The sequence below is a fragment of the Nanorana parkeri genome, unplaced genomic scaffold, assembly GCF_000935625.1.
Source record: "Nanorana parkeri isolate BGI_ZX_2015 unplaced genomic scaffold, ASM93562v1 scaffold84, whole genome shotgun sequence".
Classification (NCBI taxonomy): Eukaryota; Metazoa; Chordata; class Amphibia; order Anura; family Dicroglossidae; genus Nanorana; species Nanorana parkeri.
Window position 1 is genome coordinate 1,539,410 of NW_017306352.1, and position 12,081 is coordinate 1,551,490.

Below are 12,081 nucleotides of genomic sequence, written 5' to 3' on the forward strand. Positions count from 1 at the left end.
CAGAACCTCATTAAAGGTGCCCCCCCCCCCCCCACACACACACACACACACACAATTTTTCACCTTATCCAAAACTAAAAAATGGCTTTAGATACACTTTAACATGACACTTATTTAGTACCAGTCATGTGCTGCTCGCATGAATTAGGTTTTTACACGGACCACACACCAAAGTTTTTTAATGCAAAAATAGCCACACAGATTAAAACAACCCACCACTAGTGCTTTCACATGAAACCATAAAACAATCAATATCTCCCCAGACAGCGATAAGACCTCAGGGGTTCTAACATATCCCCTGCCTATACAGCACAAATTTTGATTTTGCTATACTTGCATGCTAACTGTACAATGTAGTTGAGTACTTTTTGCTTCTATACACTATGCAATTACCTGCCTTGTACATGGAAGCCAGTATATACATTTATGGACAGAGTGTTTTATAGGAGATGCATATTAACTGATGTTAATGCATGTAAAATTCTGCAAGAAAAATGCTTGCGGTTTCTGTAAAAGCACATAAACTGAAGTAAGAAGATGTATAAAATGGAAGTGGAAAGCCTTTTATCTTCTTCCTGCAACGTGAATGTATACTCATTAGGAAAACTGCTTTACATGGGTCATACTCACCATTACAGAGAAAACATTAATCTGCTCTAGTTAGCACTAGTTATTGTCTTTATAGAAACTTTGTGTATAGAAAAAAAAGCACCACCCACTGGGAAGTGGTTTCCTGTATTAAAATGGGCTTACAGTGACCCGGTCACCAACTTGGAAAAAATGCTAGTAAACTCACAGAAAAATCAAGTATTTTCAATGCTTTTCATTAATCATTTTTGTATTCACTTGCATGTGATTTCAATTTTCCTAGAAAATCTGACTACTCTTGGAAAAGTAAGTTCTCTAGCACAGCCTTCTCCCTCCTTGCACTCATATTCCGCTTCTGGAGGTGTCTAATTACTGTCCTATGCTGGCCTAGCTCCTTCACCCCTCTCTTCACCTCCCTACATAACCTTTTATGTAAAAGCTGGGAAAGAGTGAAGGGGAATACTATAAAGCAGTGGTGGCGAACCTTGGCACTGCAGCTGTTTTGGAACTACAAGTCCCATGAGGCATTGCAAGGCTCTGACAGCCACGGACATAACTCCCAGAGGCGGATGCATGTTGGGATTTGTAGTTTTGGCACAGCTGGAGTGCCAAGGTTCGCCACCACTGCGATAGAGTGTCACTGGAGTGACGGCCTTAAATCTGCTGGTGCTGCTTTCATTACATCTGGCACCCAGCAGCAGTGTCCACACAAGGGGGTCTTTTATAGGTATATAACATGCATAAAATAGATTAAATGCACATATACTGTACCTTTATGCAAAGTGTTTTTGTTTGTTTGCTTTGTAAGTGAATGGTCTTGGAATAGATGACATAGTTGTTTATGAGATGCAGACTTCACCTGGTCAGGTCTCACAGTTGAACATGCTGCATTGTATTACAGCAAGCCTGCGGCTACGAGTTCACCAGCAAGCTGCATCGAATGTACACGGATATGAGCGTCAGCGCTGATCTCAACAACAAGTTCAACAACTTTATCAAGAATCAAGACACCGTTATTGACCTGGGTATCAGCTTTCAAATATATGTATTACAGGTGAGGAAAAAGTCTAGATAAAACAATACTGAGCAATCCATGCACTGGATACTGGTAGTTTGTGCAGCCGCTCGTCTCATATCCACGGAGCGCTGTCTTCGTCAAGTTGTCAGTCTTCTCCTGTCTTTACAGTATTGTGGATGGCTTTATCTAGTGACAGCCAGTATTAGGATGTAAAGACAAGACCGAGTCTGCCAAATAAAACATTCACACCCAAAACAAAATAACAAGGAGCAACGTGAAGCCGTTTCAGAGTGTTAATTGGGATACATATAAACGAAATTTTATAATCACATGTTTATTTCTCACATACTGCTACGTTTTCTATGTGCCACAGTTGTGCTGCCTGTTCATAAAATATATCTGGACGCTTGTTAGCAAAATCAATTACTGCCATCCATTAGGATATCCAACGTGCCTGGCAGTCATGTGACTCCACTTAAAGCAAATCTGTCCAATTTTTAAAAGTAAAAGGCTCGTCTAAGAATGGGAACCGCAAGGCGTCTGCTATTACCTTGATTAGATTGAAAACCCTCCTCCGTATGTTCTGAAACAGGTTTCAGGTTATCTAGAGCTTCAACTCCCTGACTTCAGGCTGACTGCTTGTATTCCCACTGAGGTATTCTCATTGGATAGAGCAAGTGTGGGTTTAGTAAGAGATATCAAATACTTCAGTAAAAAGATAAAACCAGTTTTGGAGGGGAGCACAGAGTTGGGTTTACCTGCTGATGAAGTTAATATGCTACTTTTGTTGGATGCTCTTAGGACTTTTATTTTAGGTTTAGAATAGCTAACAGGTTCACTTTGAAGTCACTTTGTCACTTACAAAAAAGTTCTGCCTGTACGGGCAAATAATCCCACTGCCTTCATTGCCAAACATCACTCGGATTCATAGTAATTACCAGGTGCAGTTTTTTGACACTTCAGTGATTGACAATCACCTGGTTCCCCTGCAGCTCTCAGTAGTTCCTATTGACCTCCACTAATTATATGGTACAGTAGTGGCATGGTGGTGAACAGGAGGAACCGTGGAGCAATGCAAGGGGCCCAGATCAAAAATCCTGAAAGTGTCAGATTTGGAGAAAACTTCAGCTATAAATGAATCTTCATCAGAGCATTGTTCTGTGGTGTGGGCAGCAGGAGGGGTAAGTATTCCTCCTTTGCAGGTACAGAGCTTGTTTTGACCTTCTCAGGAAGCCACAGAGTCACTTTAAGAGCCTGTTCATTGTAAGAATATTTTTCAGCTGTTTGAAATGCTCTCAAGTTTGGATTTGAACGGCTCCATTGTTTTTAGTTAGGATTGTGCACACCAAGGTGTAGTACATGGAATTTTTTGGAAGATATTCTGCTTTTAGCATTTTTCAGGTATATCCAGGTGCTTTCATCTACCATTGTAGTCTACGGAATTTCTAAAAAAATACCAAACTACAAGTTCTTAGTTTTTCGTGTGCAGCAAAAATGATTGCAGCCCACCATGACCACTTAGAAAATGTCTTATCTCCCACACTGTCTGTGTTATAATATGATCCGGATTTTCAGTATCTCACCTCTATTCCGTATATTGCTAAAACATGAATGAAAAGAACAATACTCATAAACTCTCATGCTTAAAAGTAAAGCCGAACCATTTTTTTGGCTTTACTTTTCTTTTGGGTCACAGAAGTACATTTATTAATGTACTCCTGTGACCGAAACTCAGCATATAGTGGGCTACTGCCTGCTATATGCTGAGAGTGTAGAGCTGTGCTTCAGCTGGTAGGAATCCTGATACTGTTGATCCACCCAGCTGCCTGATTGATAGCTGCCTCTGCCTATGTACAGCAAGCTGTGCCCTCCCATCCCTTGTCTTCCAATGAACACTGGAGGAACAGAGAGGGGACTGGAAATCCCTATTCCCTGCAGGAAGAAGCCGTGAGCCGAGCAATCGGCGGTTTGTGATTGCTCAGTTCTCCGGATAAAGAGCTGATGTGTGACAGCTGCAGTGCCCCACAATGGCTCAAATATTGGGAAGAGAATAGTTTCCGTTCCCAAAATTTTTCTTTGAAATACTAGTCTACACCCAGCTTTTTAAAGCTCTTCTGCTGTGAGAAGAATGTGTTCTAAAGAAGAACACCTGTCTCCGAAGATTAATGTAAAATCAATTCCCTTAATCATGTTGCAATAATCATGCAGAAGGAACATTGATACCTTTGTGGTCAGACAGTTCAAAGCCACAAAGTCCCTGAGAGATGAGAATCATTAGACTCTGATTCAGCCCTGCAGCAGCCATACACAACAGAAATATCAGTTTTCAGTGATCTGACCCTTTGGTCACATATTTCTTTGAATGCCATACCTGCCAGGGATATTCAGCCTGTTGTTTCCTTGCTTCACATGGCACTTGAAGTGGCTTTGAAGCATTAAGGTTATATGACAACAGTCATGTAGTCAAGAAGTTGGGTCACAAGGTCATTGGCGAATCAAGACTTGAGTAGATGACGGAACTGGTTTGACAACTCGGATGAAATGCAGGAAATAGAGTGTGGTGTGAATTTTGCTAGCAGCAGTCACTTGTGTCCACCCATAGCTACCTGCCAATAGCTAAACAAGGTATATCTGTCATCACTTCTATAATCACATAAACAATGTTATCCACTTAAGCTAGGTGAACTAGAGATAAGAGCTGCAGGGACTTTTGTTCTCCGTTATTGTGTGACAATTAAACTGTCACACGGCGGCCCAATAGATCGGGAAGTGAGAGAACACATACCGTCGCTTGCTCACCTCTCGATCATGTCCCTACAGAGATCCATGACTCAGTCACCGCTCCCTGCAGGGATTCTCCCCTCCCCACACCGATCCTCCAGCACTTACTGGAGGAACAGACTGGGAGGGAGCAGGTACAGCTGGCTCGGCCCCTAGATAGACAGAGCCAGCTGTCACACAGCTTGGTGGATCTCGACAGCATTGTTGGGATCTGTCCCGGCTGCGGCGGTCTCAGTATACCGCGAGCTGTAGCTCGCAATATACTGAGCTTTGGGTCATGGAGGGAAGCTAGTATATGTTCTCCCGTGACCCTTAGGGGAACTGTGGGGAAAAACACTTACCCCATAGTTCTCTTTCAATATACCTGTACACCTAATTTATCATTGCCTTCATACTTTATGTTGTAGTTCAGGCGGTGACCCCAGCATCCATGCTGCCTTCAGTCCACAGGCTGCTGCTGGGATGGAACAGTGAGGCCGAAAAACAACAGGCAGAGCACTGCAGCACACATACATTTCAGTTTATTTTGCTCCTCCAAGCTGAGACGATTGGAAATCAGCACTAATATTTATCCTGGCTTTTGGTGGTGTTTGTTACTTCTTTGGTCCAAGAAAGGAAGCACGTTTTTCTTAAAAGCAGCATGAAAATAAGATTGAAATGTGATTGATAAGCAAATGAAGAGAGAGACTTGCCCAAATCATTGATTTTTTTCCTTGATTTTAATCATATACCTTATAGGGACACCAACATCACTTACTGTATATCAGAACATCAGCAGATTCATTTTTAAAAGTGCTTCTGCTGATGTATAGAAGTGTGTATGTTTGTAAGCAATGTTTGACGAGGCCGGCGCACCACTGCTTCTCAGTCCTCTCCACAACCGTATTAAAGTAAACCTTTCCTAAAGGAAATATTGGACTTCCATTACTGTCATTCCAGAAATACTACCTGCCCGGGTTATGTTTACCCTCAGGCTTTAATACATTGCGAGTAACTGACCCCGAACAAATATGCATATCTGTAAAGTCAGAAGTTCCTAAGTAGGTGCATTTCCTGCCTTTAACAAATAAATGTTCTGCTTCTTGATTACAGAATATGGATTATTTTTATTCATGTTACTTCTCTGTCTTCTGCTTTGGTTGGAACACCATTGTGATTGATCTGACACCCAAATTCCTCACTGGAAGTGCAGGAGAGTTTAGGGAAAAGGTTTGTGACCACAATAGGAAAATCACATCTGTCTGGTCATTCAAGGAGTAGTTTATACAAATCTGATATTGTAAAGGGGAGAAAACATGCCAGCTCTGAAAGCCATGGACTGTCACACTGCCTCTTGTAGTAGGATAAACTTAATTGTCTCTGCAGCATTATCTGCTTATCGGTGCTCGTACTGATGACATGGATGGCTTTGTATGGATCTCCAGTGAAGGCCAGATAGTCAGCAGCACACACACTATGTATAATTGATCCTGTGACACTATGTCACTCTGTGGTAGGGATCTGCATGGCCCAGAAACGTTGGCTGTATATGAAGTTTATTCAATAAAATAAAACCGGATCAATGATGCATTGTGTGTGCTGGTGACTATCTGATCTTCAGCAGAGAGTATGGGACACCCTTGAGCTGGCCATCCACCAGTAGAATTTCATTCAAAAGAATTTTTGTTGGAACTTTCGTTTGATTTTTAATAGTTAATGGGGTCAAATTGACTATCAATTTCAACCATAGTGAGGAAACAAAATTGAAGGAACAGGATGGAAGAAATTTCTACAACAAAATTGTGATGGGTAACGTGGTTTTCATTCAACTATCTCTCAATTCATTTTCATGTTCTGGTAAGATTTCTTTTTGTATGAATGTTTTCACATAAAACTACCAGTGTATAGCCAACTTATAATGGCTTCAGTTCCTAAGACAGCAGTGATTTAAAGTGTTTCCATCTGTACATGACTGCAGTATATGTTGGTGGATTATAAAATCAAGGGGCCATGAGACTGAAAATTAAAGGCTATATATGTGGTTTTAGCATTTTAGAACATGTCCATCATTGTTTTTTTTTCTAATCCTTTATAAAGGTGATTAGAAACTTTAGGATGCTGTAGGCAACACATCTGTACTTTTTGTTCCTCCAGTGTTTGCTCATTAAGGTAAATGTAGTCCAATCCAGTGTCGGGAGAATAGAGTCATCTCTGTGTATTAAATATTGTCATGAAGTAATAAAACTTAGAGCGGTTTCTTAGTCTGGAGTCTGAGAAGTGTAGTGACCTCTTCCATTCATGACATAATGAGATTAGGTAACTCTGGCATACCAAGGAATCTTTAACCTCTTGCCGTCCGCCCGTAGTAAAAAAACGGACGGACGGCACTGCAGCATCTGCGGGTTGCCGTCTCCAGACGGCAATTTTTTCCTGCTCGCGCGCGCCCCCTAGCGGGCACGCACGGGCAGAAAAGACCCGTCCAATGCGAACACCCGGTACCGGGTGTTTCACATATAGGCGATCAGTGGGTCCATAGCCGGCCGATCGCCTATATGTGCTCGTTCGCGGCATCCACTGCCCCATCTTGGATCCCGGGACCGGCTCCGAGGGCGTCAGGAGGAGGAGGACGGGAGATCAGCTCCTTGCTGATCCCCGTCCGGGCTGTGAATGCAGAAGTGATGTGTGTTACATCACTTCCGCATTCACCTGTCAGTCATCTGGAGAGAGAAGAAGCTGATAAAGCAGATCTCTGCTTTATCAGCTTCTTTTGGGGTCCATAGGTGATATTAGGGGTCCTAGAGACCCCTAATATCTCCATAAAGAGGACCTGTCAGTGTGCCTTTGCTATTATATAGGGGGTTGTTATCCCCCTATATAATAGCAATAACAATAAGTGCAAAAAAAAAAATATAAATAAAAAAAAAGAAAAGTAACACATAAAAAAAAAAAATAAAATAAAAGCCACATATAAAAAAAGGGGAAAAAACCCCCCCAAAATGTTTAACTCCCCCACCCCCACGTTTACGCGCCTATAAACGTAAATACGCGTCCGGTGCCCCAGCGCGCAAAAATTACAATTGCGCTACACATGTTACATATCGCCGCGAACGTCGCAGTGAGAGCAATCATTTTAGGGCCATCAATCACTGATAACACTAAACTGATGAGCGGTAACAGCTTTTAAAGCGTCGCCTAGGGCCAATTTTGGGTATTATCGTTTTTTGAGGTTTCGCGCGCGCACGCAATTTTAAGGCTTGACATGTTTAGTGTCTTTTTACCCGACGTGACCCCATCTTTTATATTTTACCAAAAAATTGGGTAATAATAAATGTTTTATCATTTAATATAGGGGAAACTGTTTTTTTTTTTAAATTTCGGTAATTTTTCCTTAATATAGTAAAAAAATAAAACCCCCAGTGGTGAATAAATACCACCAAAAGAAAGCTCTATCTGTCCCCAAAAAAGGGTATAAAATTCATTTCAGTACAGCGCTGCATGACGGAATAAATGTCAGTCAAAGTACCGCAGTGCTGAATACTGAAAAATGGCCTGGATGGGAAGGGGTTTAACACCGCGGATGTCAACTGGTTAAAGAAAGTGAATATTGTGTACAAACTGGTCCTGCTGGTTTGTCATTTAGTGAAAAAAATGTTCACACCTTGAGAAAAGGGTCCACCACTTATTTTTGCATATTGGGCTAATGTATCAAAATTTGGTATCTATCTATCTGTCTTTCTGTCTGTCCCTCCCACCGATACCAACAGTGGATAACTGATATTAACTGACACCATCGATGGGACATCATTCCCTTCCACTGACAACAACAATGGGGCACAATTGTTCTTGCTGACAACAACAATGGGGCACTATTCCTCCCACTTGGGTCAAATATGGGGCACTATTTCTCATGCTGACATCAACGATGGGGCACTATTCCTCCCATTGATGTTAGCGATGGCCCTCCTATTCCTCCCATTGATCTCATCGATGGGCCTCTATTCCTCCCATTCATGTCGGTGAAGACGCACTATTCCTATTCCATTTTTCTACTCCTATTGCTCACCACCCCTAAAAGCATTGCTAACTACCACTAAGCAGGAACCTTGTTTACTCCCACGGACCATTTTCACTTAGGCATTTTCTGCTCCCAGTGGCCCCCAAGGTCTGAAAGAAAGTGAACAGGTTCTTTGTTTAGAAAGTTTGAGGACCCCTGATCTATATCCTATGGCTTAGATGTTTTATCTTTGTGGGACACAGCATAACTGTCTAGCGATCACTCCCATCATCTTACCTTGCTGTCGCCCCCTATATGATGAAAGGGTGCAATGGCCCAGTGGAAAGAGCTTTACACAATCATCTATTTTTTTTTCTCCACAAAATATTGTACAACTACACAGATAACACAATAAAAGGCAAAATAACCACAAATGGAGTTTATCAGGACTGTAACAATTGTTAACTCTTCCCAATGAAAGCCCATCTATTGCACAGTTAAATATGGCCTATGTTTGCATTTCTTTCAGGCTGGTGCATGGCCATTAACTCAGGCCCAGTCCTCTACATTTGCCATCCCTCAGGAACTGGAAAAGAGTGTTCAAATGGTGAGTGGTTATTCTGATGTGTAGAAGTGGCTTTATTATTTATATTTGTTAGAGGGTTTTGCTAATTCATTGGTTTATGTATTTTTAGTGTTTCAATATTATCTCAAGTAAGTTATTCTCAGTCTGGTTATATTCATTGCAGTATATATTATTACAAATCCCATGAATATGTTGATGTATTTTTTAAAGGAGAAGTTTTTTCCAGATTAGAAACCTCACTTGTTTAGTGAAGTACATTTTCGATCTCCAGTGCAATGTACCTGCTGTCCATCCAGCTATTAAAGTGGAATTTGAATTAAATTGCCCTCACCCCTTTCTCCCTTGCCCTATCTTAACATGTATACATAACAGATGTCAGGCCCCAAACCTTACTTTGGCCCTGCCAGGGGCTAACCACACTTTTCACAATTTCTGATTTGCCTTCATAGACTATAATGGGAAAACCCCTAGGTCTGTACATCTCTGATCATACTGATCTATGCCTTACACATCATAGGCTGTGGAGCGGAACTGCACATGCGCAACTCAGAAATGAAGAAGGATGCAGCTAGGCCCTGGCTGTGTCAAACTGGGGAGAACTCTGTAATGCTGTTCTAAAGTCTTTGTTGGGCGTGCAAGGGGGGACCCCACTGGGGAAAATGTAATAATGCAATCAGCCACCTAGTGAGTATATTATTTTCAGCAAATTTCATAAGAGATAGTGAAGTGCAGCCATCGTCTTCCACTGCAAATCAGGAAGCAAAGCCTGCATATATTATGTACATACTGTATATTATTAATCACTATACATAAAAATAAGGCTTTTAAAACAACACATGTTAATACCATTTACATCAATTTGATCTCTTTTACATGCACAGTAAAAGTAGTACAGACAAATATCAAAAGAATATGTTTTCTTAAAAATATGGGTTTATAAATATATTCTTTTTTTTTTTTTAGTTTGAATTATTTTACAACCAACACTTCAGTGGCAGAAAGCTGACGTGGTTGCACTACTTGTGTACAGGTAATTTCTTTTCCTTGCATTTATATTGTACTTATTTGTTACTTGGCTATAGCTTAGATATACCCCTGGTGAGATGTAAACCCAAACCCTGTTAGGTTAATCATTGAGACGATGCACTCAGTAGGTAATACAAAGATGTTGTATAGTTTATTACGTTTATTCATGTTGATTCTCCTGTCAGCAGTTACTCAATATTGTATTATCAGTTTCCTACACTGCTTATTACATCAACTGTTTTCTAATTGGCGAGAGGCTGACTTCTCAGAAAGGCCAATAAAATGAGTTTGCAGCAACAAAGCATACAGAAGCTTTAAGGATTCTTCAATTTATCCAAATGATTGCGCAGCAAACCGTCTCCAAGTGTCACTTTGTACTGTAGTTAAAGTCAATACACATATTCATCCACAGACATCAGGGAGCAGTTGACGAATGTGAGAAGAGCCACATGTCATTTGTCCTTTTTTAGAGTTTAGGGAGCACAGATTAAATAGTGTTATCTCAGTTATGCATCTAAAGCAGGGTTCAAGCATCTAAATGGCTTTTTTTTTTTTTTTATGTATTATACATAAAGTTGGCTCCTTGCTAGCTAATGTCATATAACACTTTGTAGGGAAATTTGCTTGGGTAAAAAGGAAATAAAAAAAGCTTCATTGTGAAATAGAGCAGTGGACCTCGAGATCAGCTTTAACAGTTCTGCATCTAACACATGACCGATATCAGTTTAGATTAGACTAAAACTTTAAAGTATATTTGTACTTTTGCAGTTGAATTGTGATAGCACCTACTTTATATTTGTTGCATGTTCCCATTCACATAGCGTGACTTTTTTTTTTTTTTTTAACAATTTTTTTTTCAAAGGCATTTCTGCAAACTCAAGGACTTAAACAATTCTGCTTAGTTCTCACTGTATAGGGGGTTGGGGCAGTTTTGTTTTTCAAATTAACTGTCTGTGCAGTTCTAGCAGATTTCCTTATCACTTGTATACTAGATGAGCAAGGCTGTCTGTCCTAACAAAGGGCTGAAGACCTGAACACTTATGTTTAATCGTAACTATGGTCAAAAAGGAAAAATAAATGTATTTCTATACTGAATTTTCATAAGTCCTATCCCACTCCTAGTAACCATATCCATCTAGAAGTTTGTAATCTTCTCAGCCCTGTGATTATGCACTGCTTGTGTCACGACTCTCGGAGCCTGCCTTCTGAACAACAACTCAACTAAACAGTGAAACATTATCATTGTTTAGGGAAAAAACACAAACAAGGGGCGCCTTTCCTGGTGCAGACAAATTTATTAAGATCAGGATTGGAGGTAAATATAAAACATACTCACAAAATTCATGATTAAAGTATAAAAATTAAGTCAATGGACCCAAAGAAAAAAAGCTGCACAGCCGTGTCTATGTGTCAGCAGAGGAAAGGCGCCCCTTGTTTGTGTTTTTTCCCTAGATTTTGCAGTCTCCCTGGCTGGCTGATTTGAGGCAGCATCCTACAGACATTTTTATAAACGTGTTTTAATTATTCATTCATCAATTTTTATTTCATCTATCAATTTTTAAACAGACTTTGATTCTGACTATATTCGTGTGTACATTGGTTTGTACTGGTTGAGCAGTCCTCTCTGGTGCTTTTTTGTGGGTTTTTTTCTGTATTATCATTGTTTGCTCGAAGCAATGCATGATGGGATATGTAGTCTTGAGAAATTGAAATTGTAACGCATAAAGCAGCAGGGAAAGAGACGCAAAGCACACCAGGAATCCAGGAAGTTGGTAAAAGTGGTGGGCAGACGGAAGGCAGCACTCACTCAGGCATTTTTTCAAGTAATCTTTGGTTGCATTATCAAAAACTACTCTAGTATATATTCCCATTACAATGCAGAGGCGCGTTCAGTTACTTAGCCAAACACTGAGTAGCAGTTCTGCAGCACTTTAGTTTACTGCTGCAGCTTCACCGAACGCTTCAGCTGCACAGTGCTAAGCAAAATGGCGGCGGATAATATTTTTGACTCCATCACACTCATCACTCTGCATCACACCTTCTCCATCACACTCATCACTCTGCATCCACATTCACTTCCGCTGCGGGTGCTAAGTTAGCAATGCAGCG

At 40.7% G+C, this 12,081-nt stretch overlaps 1 protein-coding gene across 1 annotated transcript in view; it reads left to right on the plus strand.

The window, feature by feature from the left end:
- Positions 1-12,081, plus strand: part of CUL2 (cullin 2) — an 80,597-nt gene that overhangs the window by 48,903 nt on the left and 19,613 nt on the right. Inside the window, exons 15-17 of the mRNA XM_018552331.1 lie at positions 1,490-1,642; positions 8,890-8,967; positions 9,910-9,976. Coding sequence (XP_018407833.1) covers positions 1,490-1,642; positions 8,890-8,967; positions 9,910-9,976 — 298 coding nt within the window. The remainder of the gene's footprint in view (positions 1-1,489; positions 1,643-8,889; positions 8,968-9,909; positions 9,977-12,081) is intronic.